Source organism: Malus domestica, chromosome 02 (assembly GCF_042453785.1).
Source record: "Malus domestica chromosome 02, GDT2T_hap1".
NCBI lineage: Eukaryota > Viridiplantae > Streptophyta > Magnoliopsida > Rosales > Rosaceae > Malus > Malus domestica.
In genome coordinates this window covers 24,913,915-24,931,026 of record NC_091662.1, presented here as the reverse complement: position 1 = coordinate 24,931,026, position 17,112 = coordinate 24,913,915, and the positions used below count along the sequence as shown (strand labels likewise).

Here is a 17,112-nt window from a genome sequence, read left to right as displayed (position 1 = left end):
CGTTTCACTCGTTTTTTTTAATGAGAAATTCAGAAGTAATCACAACTTGGCTTGGCTACATGCTTACAACAACTGATCACTCCTGCACTTCAAAAGAAGACTGCGCCCTACTTAGGGACTCATCGCAAGAATGCGCCCCCCGAGGGACCAACCGTGCTATCCAGTGCGAGAGGGTAAACTAATTGCTCTTCAGTGCGAGAGGGTAAACCAATTCCTTGACACCCATATGGGTCAGCTTTCCAAGATGGGAGGATAAACTTTACACTTCGAATATCCAGACGTGGATGAGCCTGGCTGCCCTAGTATAACTAGATGCACGATGGCTTACGTGGAGATTCCTAGAAGTAACCATAATGGTCTTTTTCAAGGCTTAGCTAACTGAAGGATTTTGGGTCTCTTGGCCTAATCTGTGGGGAACCGGACCCCAGAGATGAAGGGGGCACATTATGCAGTACGCCCTATAGACGGCTGCCTTGGAACCCTAAAGCTGCTACCGAGTGCACTAAGGTAGCCTACGAATTCTGGAAGACTGCCTACGGTTTACCCTTCGAGCAGTAAAACTGCGCTAGACTTATACAACCGCACATTCTTGTGAAAGGTTAAACAAGCTAGCGCGTATATACGAAGTTTTATCCATTGCCGACATGCTACGTAGTCGATAAGCTTCACCACTACCGAGTGCACTAAGTGTTGTGATACTTGCTACGCAACCTACGGAATTGGAGAAAGCCAAGGTTAACAGCCTAGTGGTTACGTGGACTTGTCTGCTTCTATAAGTAAGGCATCTGGTTGCCAACCCTATGGCTAACAACCTTGCAAAGTTCTACACCAACACCTACGGCTGCATAGGCTACACGGGCTTGTCTGCTTATAAAAAAGTAGCATGCCTGCCACTGGTCTATCAAGTCTAAAGGTTAGGGCATGAACAAAAGAAGCGAAAATTAAGAAAAGCGAAAGAAAACATGTTTATAAACAACTAGCAAAGGCCGAAGAAGTTCAAGCAAAACAAGAGCTACAAGGAAAAACAAATAAAATCCTAAAGGTTAACTAGAAGACTATAGCAGCTTGGACATCCCACGACTCCTCGGTCGCCACACCTTCAGTAGCCGCGACGTTTTTAACAACGGTATTCATTCGGCACTTCACCCTCCGCTGCTCCAGCCTGGGCACTAACTTCTCCAACTACTTCACCAATGGAAGCCTCAAAAGTAAAATCAAACAAGTCTTCCGGAGAAATAAAGAAGGTCTCGAAACCCTAAGCCCAACTTTTTCACCTTTCAGCTGCTCATCTTCCTCGAGCAGACCAACATGGATGCTCTGCAGCTCATCCACTTCCTTCTTCAGACTTTCGTTGATCTTCAGTACACCTTGAAGTTCTAACACTTGGGGTTCAAGCCTATCGATGATTCTCTTGAAGTGGATCACTTAATTATAAGCAGCAATCAACTTTTCATCCTTTGCATAAGCAGCGAAACAAAGCTCAGAAACTGCAAACTCAAGATCTTGAATCTGAGGTATGTAACATCCAATCTCCTTCTTTGCACTTTCATGCTTAACTTGGATCGCGTCAAGCCTAATCTTCAAGTTAATGATCTTTTGGTGAGCGGTCTCAAGCTGCAAAGAAGTGGGGGCAGACATATGAGACCCCTTCAAAGCAACGAGCTCAAAATCTGCCATAGTATTTGCCGTCTCCTTAACAGCCTTGCTATATCTGCATCATAGCAAGCATAGCAGTTCTTCTATAATTGGGTCGTATGCTTCGCAAACGAGTTTGGGCAAACACCTTTCTAACGCCATTAACAAACTTGGCACAAGCGTCCATGTTTTCAGGAGATCCAGTTTCAAAATCACATAGATCTCAGCAACCTCCCCAGAATGAGGCTTAGTGGATTTCTCACAGTTGCCTACGCAAGCAGTCTCTTCATTCCCAGCAGGCGAGTCAGTCTCAGCAGCATAAGGAATGGGCCTTGGCACCACTTTAGCAGCAGAATCCACCTTATCGCTCTTCATAATAGCAAGCCTCTCCAAAGGTGAACTGGACTCAGCTCCCAACAGACGTCTTGGTACAAAATTCGGCACCAGGGGCATGACAGGACCTTTATGTCGAACAATCCTATCAGCAATCATACTAGCCATTCTTGACATGGCAGGCATCACATGCTCAGATCTAGCAGCCTCATTTTTCGTCCCCTTGGAAAAAGTCAAGTCAATCACAAGCCTGTAGGCAGTCGGTGAACCCGTGCAAGCGAAAAAAGTCTTTGGTTTTTTCTCAGTCGGCATCTCTTGAGTAGGTAGGGAAGATCCCTTTTCCCACCTTCACTTGTAGAAAGATCCACAACAGTGATTGGACAAGCCAATGCATCCGCCTTGATCCTATTCACCTCCTCTTTTAGGAGCAGCCCACGTTTCTCCTGACGCATAGAGTTAAAGTTGCCAACGCCATTCGTGATACCTAGCAGGGGAGTTCAACCCAACATTCCAGCAGCTTATGAGGCCCGCAATCTCTTCATTTCTCTCAATCACCGACCTAGCTTGCGTCATGTCCAAAAGCCTAAAAAGACATGAGCCATGTGACTCGTCTAGTACTGCGCCCCAGCGTCACAATCCGCGGCCCCAGCCACATAATCTGCCTTGGTTCTAGCCAAGTCGAGCAGCTTAAAGCAGTGGTCCTTGCCACAATACCTCATCGGCCCATGCCGAGCTGACTCCTCACCCATGCCAGCCGACGTGCCCCACCACCCCGACGGCTGCACCATTCAAGAAGAAGACAAGGAAAATTAATTTTTTCTTACCTTAGTGTGGCACGAAGAAGACGAAGAAAACAACGAAAGACAGTCCTTTGCATGGGCAAGATGTAGAAGATTGCTAGAGGAGGGGGAACAAATATCCTCTAAGCTATCTCTCTCTTGTAGGGTAGAATAAATCGCTCTCCAAAGTTGATTTAATAACCCACTTAAGGTGGACTTAAATAGGCTTTGAGAGAAATTTATTTCCCTTTCCTAGAAGGATCTAATTTCCTATTAAAGAGAGAATCTACATCAAAATAGGAAGCAGTCCTAAGTTTCCTAAAGCAAGAACATCTCTACACCTGTTGCCCTTTTCTACGAGCAGCCCAATAGGTGTGGGGGTGTTTGTGGAGCCAAAAATATTCACTAGGTGCCACGTGGTTTTTTGGACATAAGAGGACAAAAATACCCTTGAGGCATACCAGGATTCCTACGCGCGAGCAATGGGCAATCATCTTTCAACCAAGTCAAAAGTGCCCAAAATAGGTAACAATTTAAAGCCTATTTCATCAAATCCTTTCTATAAGGTAATTCCCAAAACCTAATTTATTTAATATGTTTTATATTCCATTATTTCGCTAATCAATTAACTAAACAATATATTCATTTCAAATTTCCTAAAAATTGACTAATTAAGGGATTAATTACCTAATCAATCCCTTAATTATCAAATTGAAACACCCATTCAAATCTAAAAGTCACTAGAGGGTTGGCTATCCCCATTTCAAAACCTAATCCATCACTTTTTTCTACCTTTTTCACCATTTCTTCCTTTTTATTAGCCAATAAATTCCATAACCACCAAAACATTTCCTTTTATGTTTAATTAGCCAATTAATTGCCTAATTAAACCAAAACAAAACCTAAAAAGCCTACTAAGTGGCCGGCCACATTCCTCTCTAAAGTGAACCAACCTAGCCCTATAAATAGGCTCCTATTTTCACCAAATATTCATTCCAACACTTTGACAAAAATCCCAAAATTCTCTAAACACTCTTTCTCTCTAAATTCTAGCTTTGGCATCGGAGGTTCTTTGGCCAAAGCCCCCCATTCATCGTGGGCGCGTGAGGCTCTTAGCCTTAACCTAAGGTGTTAATTGTTTTGTAGGTGCAAATTGTCCAAAATTAAGGAGGAAGAAATTTGCATCCACAAAAGTATCAAAGTATTATCAAAATAACCAATAAATTATAATTAAGATTAGAGTAAAATATAAAGTATAATATTGACTCATCAGTAACGCTTTCATGATGCATACTTTGCTCTCTTACCCACTGGTTGAGTTCTAAAATTTACACTGACTATACTATTGAAGAGCCTTTGGCAGATACCTTAAGTTAATCCTTGTTGTTGTTCTTGCTTGTAGATGGCCACTCTTGCCTACTCAATTATCCACGGTGGTGCGGAAATTTGATCCCAACAATATTACTTAAGATATAATATAACAAATAAAAATTTCCGTTCAAATATTATTGAATTTATCTCAATTAAAATTTGGTGCCCCACCCAGCCAGCCCAATACACTCTCATGCCCATAGAACCGGACCAACAGAGCATAAAAAAATTGTTGGCCTGGCCCAATGAAACATTAATTCACAGTTAAATCCAGCTCGACCCCCAAAAATCTAAACCCTCCTTTCTTTCTGATTCTACAACAGGAGAGAAAAAGCAAGCGACAGAGACGGAGATGGCCGGAGAGGAAGAGACCAGCGAGTTCTACCTGAGGTACTACGTCGGCCACAAGGGCAAGTTCGGCCACGAGTTCCTGGAGTTCGAGTTTCGACCAGACGGCAAGCTCCGGTACGCCAACAATTCCAACTACAAGAACGACACCATCATTCGTAAGGAGGTCTACGTCACGCCTGCCGTCGTCAGGGAGTGCCGTCGTATCATCTCAGAGAGCGAGGTCTGTCATCAGTTCTGAACCCTTTTGTTTCTGTCACTTTGTAATCTCTTTATTGGGATTCAGGTTTCTGGTATTTTGTTGATTGGTTTGGTGATTGGGGTTTTAGGGTTCGTCTTTTATTGGGGAGGTTTGTTGGGGTTGTGTAACGTCTCAAATTTCCTGCATTGCAAAAAGAGCTGTGAGATTTTAGTGCAGGGTATGAGTTTTGGGGCTCTGAATTATTTGTATATTTTGGAAGTAGATTATGTAGGTTTGGGTTTGTTTTGAGAATTTTGAGGGGTTTTTGTGCTTTTTATTTATTTAAGGGAGTTTGGTTATGTGGTTTTTTCTTGTTTTTGAAAATTTGATGGGTTTTGGAGGTGGAATTTGGGATAAGTAGGATATAATTGTCTATTGATTTCGTTATTTATGTGTTAGGAACGTGAATGCGTTTCAGCTTATGACTATCACCCTATGTTTGGACGAGGGAATTTAAACTTCCATGGACTTAGGCTGAATTTGTTAGGAATCCCCTACAAAATGACTAGATGCAATACCATTGACAGAACTTTCTAATGACACCTTTGAAGGTTCTATTTTGAAAGTCCTTTGTTTAATGTATTTGTAGTGCTTGAGTGGTTCACTGCTGATATCCTTCTAGTGCATTTATAACAATTAAGTGTAATGTTCCATGGTACTTCGAAAGCCCCTCATCCAAAACGTAGGTTTATAGTCATCTGATTGATGGTTTACGCTTTTCTATCTCATCCTTGAGGAGTCAGGGGATTGAGATATAAAGTTATATATGTGTTAAGTTCGTGTAGGATCTAAGTAAAAAAGTGGTTGTTTATAGATGTGATTTAATGTATGGTTTCAGTACTATCTTGTGGTTAAATTTTTTAGGTTTCCTGCTTGGAGGCTGGGAGAGTAGAAAATTTGAGATTGGGAAAACGGCAAGGAAACTGTGCATGTCCAATGGAGGCAAATATAAGATAAAATAAGTGTATTAAGTTTGAAAATGCAAGCTTTTGGTTTCCTAAAGTCATTGGTGACTGGTAGTGGTATTTAATAGTAACGTTACGGGAGTGATTTTTGGATTCTCAGGTTTTGATAGCAATCTGAATTTTCTTCTAATATTTCAGTTAGAGTTATGTTCACACTATTGGAATTGGGGAATCAAGAGCAAGGAAATTACTTCCAAAACATGAAGTTCTATCTTTCCATTGATTAATAACACTTGTTTCAGATGGCCATCTAATAAGGTTAAAGGAAACATTGGTATTGGGTGGAATTAGCTATGTCTTATTAAAGGATGGAAAATGAATGTATGTTCGTTTATCTTAACTGAACAGTGAAACTACTTGTCAACACTCAATTCTTACGTTGATTAATCATTCAAATTGATTGATCTTGGAAACTGTATTCTTCCAGGAATTTGATTATTGAAATTTTGTTGTCCTGGTTTCCTTAATTGGTTGCATGCTTGCTTTAATGTAGATCATGAAGGAAGATGATGTGAACTGGCCAGAACCTGACCGTGTTGGGCGGCAGGAGCTTGAAATTGTAATGGGGAATGAGCATATCTCCTTCACTACTTCAAAGATCGGATCGCTTGTGGATGTCCAGAGTAGTAAGGATCCTGAAGGTCTTCGCATCTTTTATTATCTCGTTCAGGTTAGTTGATTTGCATTTTCGTTTAGTATTATGATATGCTTTTCCTTTTTCCGGATTGTAATTGCATAAGGCTGTTAGCTCATACATGTCACTGCTGGAATTATGTTCTCAAATAAGGCGAGATTTCACTGTGTATAATTGAATCATGGTATGTGCTTGTTTTGTAGAATATGTTTCTAGTATTCAATGCATTCTTGTATGTTATGTTGTAGAAGGAGAGAACATGCTGTTCTGTTCATTTGTGAGTTTTTGAGAATCAGGTGCTTAACAGCGTGGTGCTTTTTCCGCGGAAGTTCAAAACCTTTTGGTATTGAATAAGTATCTATGCAAGAATGATACGAGGGTAGCTCTGCCTAATTTTGCATGGGTGATGGGTCTATGCTGGATCATCTATTTATGCAATGAAACGCCTTGGTTCCCTCACCTGTTATATATTTTGTCCACTTTTAGCCTAGTATACGAGTTCTTTCATGAAGTCTTTCTTGTGTCCGAGTGACTCAGGATGAGTCTTCTGCCCAAGACTGTTTCTTGATGACATTTTTATTTGACCGCAGGATCTGAAGTGCTTTGTGTTCTCTCTCATCTCGCTTCACTTCAAGATCAAGCCAATATAAGATGTATCAGTCTGTGCCAGACAAATTGCACTCCTTGGTTGTGTATGCCTTTCGATAGAGTTGACCTTTTTAATATGTAGGCCTTATCATTTGACAATCTTTCTGCAATTTCTGTTATTTGGATGGTTACGAGTGGATTTCGGAATGTATGCCAAAATGGAATGCCAGTTTTTCAGTTTCTGCGGCCCTGCACCTCCCTGTGTTCGGGACTGCAGCGGTTCAATGTACCGTGTGCGCTTTTTTATGTGCAACTGCCAAAGAAAACAGAAAGTCTGCAAAGTGATTTAGGTGGAATTTATGATATTAACATGAGCATTGTTGTTTCGCAACTCAATATTCTTACTAACTTCCCGAAGGTCATCCTGAGTTCCTCCGGACATATCCCATATAGTCGGGATGTTAAATTGAATTCAATTTGCGAAAGGATATGTTATTAAATAAACTTGCTCGTGAAGGGGATCCTGGTCTCTAAGACTAAGGTTTGGTTTGGTACTTTGATGTTAAAAAAAACAATAAAACAAAAGTTATCCAAATTGATGGTAAATGATAAATTGGTTAGAAGGAAACCTAAACCTCTCAATATTGTATTTTTTTTTTTTTAGTATAAGCGATATTCTACGCTAATTAACGCTACAAGTGAGGGTGAAGGGTTTAAACTCAGGATGTAGTAGATTGCAAGGGAAGACCCTAGCAACCATAATGATTCCACTTAAAACATTTGCCTGCACATTTAACTAACAAAAATGATACTCTTACCACAAATTTATACAATTATTTGTACCATTTCTCTCTAATAGAGATGAGACCTACCTGCGTTGGCGAAATCTATCTCTATTAGAAAAATGGTAGAAATGATGGTACAACTAGATGATAAGTGTAGTATTCGTCTTCAACTAATGAAAAAATTGTAGAAAAAGTGATGCCGCAGAGAAAGCTTTTCATTTTAACTTATTCGTTCCAATTTTGGTAAAACCCTTACAGACACTTACCCTAGAAGGCTAGAACCCTCCCCTAAACTTAGATTATATGATAGGATGTTAAATACAATCATTTACAATATGTATATAAGCACTAATTACAAACGTTTTTTTATTTTTTTTATTTTTTTCATACAACGATAGATGTCTACAAGGAGTGGATGAAAGTGAGGCTTTAAAGTGTTTCTGCCCACGTGTAGTAGTCCGCATCTTCACTAACATATGTCTATTTCACCGACCATCTCTTCGAGACAATGCCTATATCATTACGCTTTTTGTGCTGATCAGAACTTACTCGATGAGAAATTTTGCTTCGCTCTCGTCCTCTCAATCCTCCCATGCTCTCTTCAATAATCACCTCCCACCACCGGCCTCTCCCAACCAAGCCCCACCTCAACAATTCCCTGGAAATAAGCCTCATAATCCCAAGGGTTTCCACCGCAACAATCTTAGTCATGGTGGTCATTACCGTAATAATAACCGGAACCCCAACCGCCGGTACAACAACCATCAATATAATGGTCTTCATCAACACCAATAGCAAGGTTAGCAACCATGGCTTCCACGCCCACATTCATGGTCTGCTTTGAAACAAGGCTTGTTGGGCCCTCCTCCAACATGGTGTCCCAATTGCAGCACTAATCAACATAGTCAGGCCCATTGCCCGCACCAGTACACTGGCCCTACCCAATTTCCTCCATTCGTCGGTGCACATATGGTCCATTTCCACGCTGGTCCTTGGGCCTAACCCGCCCCTACGGCTGATCCTGTTTGGTATCCTGATACCGGTGCCACTCACCACATGATGGGTCCCGGCACATATCTTAAGAACTTCGTATTTCGACAATGGTAATCACAATGTATTTATGGGTAATGGAGATTCAATGAATATTACCCACACCGGTAATCTTCCTTTTTCTTTGGGATCTTCTAAATTCACCTTTCATGATGTTTTTCGCATTCCCGCCATTCACAAAAATTTACTTTCTATTGCTTGTTTCACCAAAGATAATCATGTCTTTTTCCTTTTTGCCCCAGATTTCACTACTCACATGAATTTTAGCAATCCTTACTCTCGAGCATACACTGAATCATAGTCACCATTCACTAGCTCGCATTTAATCAATTAAAATGACATTTTGAATGTAGTATCATGCCTTAGAGAATTCCCTCAATTCCTTACCAGATTCTCTGTTATTTTCACACAAGATTTTCTGACTACACTCCCTATACAAGATATATGTGAGAAGATTAATGCAAACATGAAAACTAGTACTCGCATATGTTTATAACTAAGAAAGCAATTTCTGAAATTATTAATGCATGTATATATATGATCTCATGAACGGAATGCCACTACTTAGAATCGAGAACCAGGAATTCCATATGCTCATATCAATTTCAAACTCCACAGATTGAAACACATAACACCCAAGATTGAAGTCAAAGGGTTGTAACAGGGCTAAGGTATTGGTTAACAAGGAAAGGTAAGGGTAGACAAATGTTCTTAAAGCAATAGTGAGCAAAGTAGTGAAATTGACACTTAGAATTCACTTTTGAATGCAAAAATGCACTTTAAACACAAAGAAAAAGTTGACAAAACACTCAGGATCAGATTCAATCTTTTGGACCATTTTTTCAACAATCAACACTTGTGAGTTCATTCTCACTTATTTTCAACTTGTTTCTTTCTTTTCTACACATTTTTTTCTTTTGTTTCTTTTGTTGGAAATAACCTTCCCCCACACTTGTTTTCTGCATAATGTTGATCAAATTGAATTCCTTCTAAGTCATGCTCCATTATACTTCAAGAACAAGGGTATGGATAGTCTAGGCTCGGTAGGGATAATGTGTCTAACAAAGAAAATAGGCTAAATAAGGCTCAAAGGGGTTAAACCTACAAAACAAATGCATGGGATGAAGGCTTTTTGGCTTTGGCGGTAACTACTAAACAACTCCATCTTGTTATGTGTTATGCATTCAATTTTAAGCTTTGAATAGAACGGGCATGAGTTCTAGTATTTGGAACTATAATGATGAAAACGTGTTGATGCACAAAATCAGCGAAGACTTTGGTACAACAGAAAGTGTCAGGTTTTGTGACCTTCGCTTGGTTGCTTGGTTGCTTCAGTCACTAGTGAGGATAAGTACGTAAATGAATAGAGACAGAGAAGCAAACACAGGATGTACGTGGTTCACCCAGATTGGCTACGTCCACGGAGTAGAGGAGTTCTTATTAGTAGTGAAGGGCTTACACAAGTACAAAGGATCAAGCTCTCAATTTAGTGAGTTCTTGTGAATGATTTAACACAAAATGGCATTAGGAAATATTGTGGGGGAATGACCCCTATTTATAGAAAAACTTGTAGCTTTGTCACATTGACATGTGTCATGTTATGATTGGTTCTTGATGTTGACACGTGCTGCGCTCTGATTGGCTTCTAATCTTGACACGTGTCGAGTAGTGATTGGCCTCCTGGTCGGAGGGGAACTCTTCTGGGTCCTTGACAGTATAGCGTTGGCCGGTGCTCGGTAGTTTCGGGATTGGTCAAGTATGGTACAAACAGTGCTCCCCTAAGTTCCCGAGTGAGGGAAACTCCTCGGTTGGGGACTTGCAAGATCCAATCCCTTGAGTAATCACGAAACTTCTAAGTACCGAAGTGTGGTCTGATCTTCATCTGCCCTTCTCTGGAAGTACCTTTCCTCCATCCGGGAATGGTGTATTTAGCTGATGTTGACGCACAAGGTAATGTATCAATTTCACTTGAAGCTTAGTTGTAGTTTCGGGCTTAGTCAAGTGTGATACAAACCCTATAGTAGGAGTCCCCCAAGTCGCCGAGCTAGGAGATCTGCCGAAAGAGGTGACAGACAAGGTAAGCAGTCAAACTTCCAAGTAAGCAACCCAGGATCAGAGGTTTGACGTCGGCTTCCGGTTGATTGTTCTCATTCTCCTTGTCTCTCATTCAACTGCCAGGATAAGGAGAAGCAAATGGATAAGAGATGATATGAGATACTTTTGCTTTTGAAGAAGTAACTTTCCACAGGCTTATTCTTGAACTGTGCTGGAGGGTGTTCTGGTGCCCTTCAGAGTATAAGGCCGACTCAAAAATTTGAGGGTCAAAACAAGTCCATCAAATCTAGAGTACGTTCGACCTTGATGATATGGGATACTTTTGCTGTTGACGGAATAATGAATGTGGTATGGAAAGGTGTCGTGCTGTAGTGATCTGTTTCAGCTCACCGTTGAACCTTCTGCTTCAATCTTTTGCATGGCAGAAGTGGTGTGCAACCTTTGCATTTAAATGGTCCTTCAGAACATTCCTTCATAGTGACTCATCCACGCTTGGCAGCTTCAGTGTAAAGAGCCAATATCTGATCAACTGTCATGAGGTATTTGCCGGTGGAATTCGTGACCTTGACAGCAGTTGAGGATGAGTACTCGAGAGCAATGCTAAGTAAGCAACCAGGCAAAGGCTCCAGGCAGTCAGTTCCAAATTGGAGGTTTGATTTCAGGTTCCGACTGACTGCTCTCTTTCTCCTTGTCCTGCAGGTGTGGACAAGGACAAAGACAAAGACAGGGAGAAAGCATGATATGGGATACTCTTGCTTTCGACCCTGATGATATGAGATACTCTTGTTCTTGGTGTGGCTTATTTGCTGAGGTATTATCGGGGGGAAATAAAGCTGAGTATTTCGAGAGGTTATGTTGAGGGTGCCTTTTCGAATGCGAGAAAGGGTTGAGCATTTTTGCAGGTTTGCCTGTCCGTTGAGGAGGGAGGTCAATGTATATAGGGATTTCCCAATAACAAGTAGTAATGCTATTCCTTTACCCTTCTTGGTCAAAGCAATGTAGTGGGAGCTGCCAGCTTCACGTGTTTTAATTTTGTCAGAGCACTTTGAAAAAGTGGTATGTGGTATCTGGAAAGCTGATATTACGTGTGGAGATTACAGACAAGCTTTATCTAAGGAAATCTGGCTCTCGAAGTTCTGAGAGTTGTGCCTCTTCGGTTTTCGAACAAGCAATCCCGTCGAGGATCTGACTCTCGAGATTCGGAAAGCGGTGCTACTCCGGTTTTTGAGAAAGTAATTATGTTGGGAGTCTTTTCTCGAATGTGAGTAAAGGTTGGACGTTCTTGCCAACCTGTCTTGCCGCAAAACACGGAGGTCGACACACATAGGGACTTTCCAGTTGTCAAGCAGTGGTGCTGTTCCTTTACCCTTATGGGTAATAGTAGGGTAGCTGGAACTTCGAAATTCTCGTGCCTAAACTTTGTCAGAAATCTTTGACAAAGTTATATGTGGTACCCGAGGAGTTGATGGTGCATATGGAGAGCGGTGATTGATCAGTAAGATTCACGTGCTTTCTACTTCACCAGAAATCTTCGACAGAGTGCCCGTAATTTCCGCAAAGCTGATTGTGCATGTGACAGGTGCTGACGAGGCTGCAAAAGCAGGTGCTTCTTCGATTTCTGAGATCGGCCCTCGTGGTCTCTGAGCAGCCCAGCTTTTGAGAAAGCATTCGCCTCTTCGATTTCTGAGATCGGCCCTCGTGGTCTCTGAGCAGCCCAGCTTTTGAGAAAGCAAACGCCTCTTCGATTTCTGAGATCGGCCCTTGTGGTCTCTGAGCAGCCCAGCTTTTGAGAAAGCAAACGCCTCTTCGATTTCTGAAGCTCCGTCGAGTGCAGATTTTTATAGAGGCTGGCATTAAGTTCCACATCACACTTGAATCTCTACCAGTAGAAGCTAATTTCTTGCACTTCTAAGATCTTGATTTGTCTGACCTCTTCCTTCTTCAACACATTTGAAAATGTCTGGACCCTCCGACCGTCGTTTTGACTTGAACCTTGGAGAAGAGACAGCCACGCCTTCTCCAGACAACATATGGCGCCCATCCTTCATATCCCCTACTGGTCCTCTTACCGTTGGGGATTCTGTGATGAAGAATGATATGACCGCTGCAGTGGTGGCCAGGAACCTTCTCACTCCCAAAGATAATAGACTACTTTCCAAACGGTCTGATGAGTTGGCTGTTAAGGACTCTCTGGCTCTTAGTGTTCAGTGTGCAGGTTCTGTGTCTAATATGGCCCAACGCCTATTTGCTAGAACCCGCCAAGTTGAATCATTGGCTGCTGAAGTGATGAGTCTCAAACAGGAGATTAGAGGGCTCAAGCATGAGAATAAGCAGTTGCACCGGCTCGCCCATGACTATGCTACAAACATGAAGAGGAAGCTTGACCAGATGAAGGAATCTGATGGTAAGGTTTTACTTGATCATCAGCGGTTTGTGGGTTTGTTCCAAAGGCATTTATTGCCTTCGTCCTCTAGGGTTGTACCTGGTAATGAAGCTTCAAATGATGAACCTCCAATGCCTCCTCCTTCTGGGGTTTTGTCAAGTACTGAGGCTCCGGATAACCACCCTCCGGTGCTTTCTCTTTCTGGGGCTCTACCGACTGCTGAGACTTCCCCTAAGCAACCTTTGTGAAGGCTCCCTTTTGTTTGTTTATTTTGACTCATGTATATGTACATATTTGTGGCTTATCGAAAATATTAATAAATAAGCTTTGCTTCATTTCAACATATTGTGTTAAATACACCAAAGCCTTCTTCATAAAGTTCTTTGAATTTTTGCTTTTGTTGAAACCTGTATTGTTGAAGCTTTGTGAGTGAAGCATGTAGTTTGAGGTAGTGTTCCCTTAATTTCCCGAGTGAGGAAAACTTCTCGGTTGGAGACTTGAAAAATCCAAGTCACTGAGTAGTCACGAACTTTTGAGTACCAAGGCGTAGTAGCATATGGTGGGAGTCCCCCAAGTCTCTAGTCGAGGGAGTTGACGAATGAGGTGTCTTGCTAATAGTCCATGTCGTAAGTACCAAAACTTCATTCTTTTGTTTTCTAAGTGGTAGCCCCGGACTTTTTCTTCATAGATTTTGTTGATGAAGGTTGCTAGGCCCGAATAAGTGGAATTGCAGAAGGTGTAACCGTTGGTGCATTAACATCATAATGGAAGCATCACAATGATGGAAGCATCACAATGATGAAAGCATCATAATGATGAAAACACCATAATGATGAAACATCATAATGATGTTTCTTTGGTGGAATTGTTTTTCATTTCCCCTAACAACCGGAATTGTTTTTCAACATAACACCATCATCTGTAGGTCGAATCACAAAGTTGTCTTCATGAAAGTTGTTCTTTAATTCCTTAACTACAACATATCCAAATTGGAGAGCCATCGGAGCAGTACAACTCCAGAAATCCAGGTATGATGAGTGACTGGTTATTATTTTTCTGTCAACCCGTCAGATTTGTTGTGAGCTTCGAAACTCCATTTTCTCTTGTTCAGATCGGTATGCTTTCTTCATTGAAGTTGTTCCTCAGCTTGTGAACTACAACATATCCAAATTTGAGATCCCTCGGAGCTGTATAACTCAAGAAATTAAGGTATGATGAATGACTGGTTATTATTTTTCTGTCAACCCGTCAGATTTGTTGTGAGCTTTGAAACTCTATTTTCTCTTGCTCAGATCAGCATGCTTTCTTCATTGAAGTTGTTCCTCAGCTTGTGAACTACAACATATCCAAATTTGAGATCCCTCGGAGCTGTACAACTCAAGAAACTCAGGTATGATGAATGACTGGTTATTATTTTTCTGTCAACCCGTCAGATTTGTTGTGAGCTTCGAAACTCCATTTTCTCTTGTTCAGATCGGTATGCTTTCTTCATTGAAGTTGTTCCTCAGCTTGTGAAATACAACATATCCAAATTTGAGATCCCTCGGAGCTGTATAACTCAAGAAATTCAGGTATGATGAATGACTGGTTATTATTTGTCTGTCAACCCGTCAGATTTGTTGTGAGCTTCGAAACTCCATTTTCTCTTGTTCAGATCGGTATGCTTTCTTCATTGAAGTTGTTCCTCATCGACTCTTTCATAACATATCAAAAATTCAGGATGAACTAACGGTTAAATATTTCCAGATCTTCGAAACATCACAACAGCTTCGAAATCTGCAAGAAGCCGACTATCATGTTTGGAGCTTCAACACTTTAATTTCCGTTGCTCAAACAGAAATGGTTCCTTCTTGAAAGTTGTTCATATGCTCAAGAACTATAGGGTGTCCAAAATTCAGCTCCATTGGAGAAGAGCAGAGGTTGCAGAAATTTGATAGATGAAAGGAGGCGGAAGAGGGAGAGAGAGAAAAAGTCTCTTGGGTTGGATTTCTATTTTGGGGCAGATTCCAATTTTTGTAGCACCTTCATTATTGATGAATTGCTTGTACTTTTGTCCATTATGAAATTTGGGACTTTGGCTTGTTGTTGGATCTATTATAATATGTTTGGGAACATATATAAGTGAATAAATAAGAAGGAAAATTTTGGGCCCTTGTGGGTGTAAAACAAAAAATGTTTATGTTTACCCAAGTGTTTTTGTACAAGTTCAAGGGCATCTTGGGTTTTGTGAACAAAATTTGTTTATTTGGAGCAAGGTTTTGTGTTGAAGCTTTGTAGGTGAAGCTTTGGTGTTGAACCTTTGTGGGTGAAGCTTGTTGGGTGAAGCTTTTTAGGTGAAGTTTTGTGGGTGAAGCTTTTTAGGTGAAGCTTTTCGGGTGAAGCTTTTTGGGTGAAGCTTTTTAGGTGAAGCTTTTCGGGTGAAGCTTTTTGGGTGAAGCTTTTTTAGGTGAAGCTTTGATGGTGAAGCTTTTTGGGTGAAGCTTTTTAGGTGAAGCTTTGATGGTGAAGCTTTTTGGGTGAAGCTTTTTAGGTGAAGCTTTTTGGGTGAAGCTTTTTTAGGTGAAGCTTTGATGGTGAAGCTTTTTTGGGTGAAGCTTTTTAGGTGAAGCTTTTTGGGTGAAGCTTTTTAGGTGAAGCTTTGGAGGTGAAGCTTTTCGGGTGAAGCTTTTTGGATGAAGCTGTTTTTTTTTTTTTTTTTTTTTTTTTTTTTTTTTTTTTTGGCGCTTGACACGGTCTTCATTTGCTTGTTTTGTAGTGACTGTGGAAGACGGATTGCTTTCTGATTGAGAAGGGTTCCGGCATCGCTTGCTATGAATGTAAAAGAGTGAGGGCTGAGTTGGCTAAATTACCTCTTTATTGAATTCATTGCCAAATGGCCTTCATTACATAGGATGCCAAACGGCTATAGCTCAACACTTGTACATCGTGAGTCTATTTGTAGTAGTACTTCAAGTGATCAGCGTTCCATGGATGGCCAAGGGTCTTGCCATCGGAGCTTCTAAGTGTGTAAGAGCCAGGGCGACTGATGCCAATGACTTCATACGGTCCATCCCAGTTTGGACTAAGTGTGCCTTCACTCGGGACTCTGTCGCAGAGTAATCTTTTCTTTAAGACCCAGTCTCCTATTTTGAAAGAACGAGGCTTGACCCTAGAGTCATAATAGTTGGAGATGCGCTGCTTGTAGGCGACATTCCTCAAGTGAGCTTGGTTTCTGTGTTCCTCGACTAAATCCAAGTTGAGGGTGAGTTGTTTGTCATTTTCACTTTGAATGTAGTTCTGGACTCGGAATGTTGCTTGCTCGAGCTCAACAGGGACAACCGCCTCTGTGCCAAAGGCAAGTGAGAATGGAGTTTCTCCTGTTGAAGTCCGATATGAAGTGCGATATGACCAAAGAACTTGGGGTACAAATTCTGGCCAACAGCCTTTAGCTTTGTCCAAGCTGGTTTTCAAAGTGCGCTTGATTATTTTGTTGATGGCCTCAACTTGTCCATTAGACTGGGGATGAGCTGGAGAGGCAAAGCATAAGTTGATGTTGAACTTAGAGCAGAACAACCTGAACTTCTTGTTGTCGAACTGTCGCCCATTGTCAGTGACTATCGCATTGGGAATGCCGAATCTACAAAGGATGTTCTTCCACACGAAGTCTTCTATCTTTGCCTCAGTAATGGTTGCCAAGGGTTCTACTTCGGCCCACTTTGTGAAGTAGTCCACTGCAACGACTGCGTAACAGACTTTGCCCTTCCCTGCCGGCATTGGGCCGATCAAATCAAGTCCCCACTGGGCAAAGGGCCAAGGGCTGATCATAGGAGTAAGAGGCTCTGGAGGGGAATGAGGAATAGCCGCATATCGTTGACATTTGTCACATGAGCGGGATACTTTGATGGCATCCTGGTGGAGTGTTGGCCAGTAATATCCTTGGCGAAAAGTCTTGTGTGCTAGGGACCG

General features: G+C 41.4%; 1 protein-coding gene and 1 long non-coding RNA gene across 2 annotated transcripts; both read left to right on the top strand.

The window, feature by feature from the left end:
* Positions 1–4,383: 4,383 nt before the first annotated feature.
* LOC103439007 (protein mago nashi homolog) lies at positions 4,384–7,285 on the top strand. The gene is made up of 3 exons (XM_070817133.1): positions 4,384–4,689; positions 6,166–6,342; positions 6,897–7,285. Exons 1-3 carry the CDS (start codon positions 4,471–4,473, stop codon positions 6,954–6,956), a joined length of 456 nt encoding a protein of 151 aa, XP_070673234.1. The 5' UTR covers positions 4,384–4,470; the 3' UTR covers positions 6,957–7,285.
* Positions 7,286–14,456: 7,171 nt separating this feature from the next.
* Positions 14,457–15,144, top strand: LOC139193669 (uncharacterized). The gene is made up of 3 exons (XR_011578029.1): positions 14,457–14,557; positions 14,641–14,738; positions 14,914–15,144. It is a non-coding gene; the product is annotated as an uncharacterized lncRNA (long non-coding RNA).
* Positions 15,145–17,112: the final 1,968 nt, after the last annotated feature.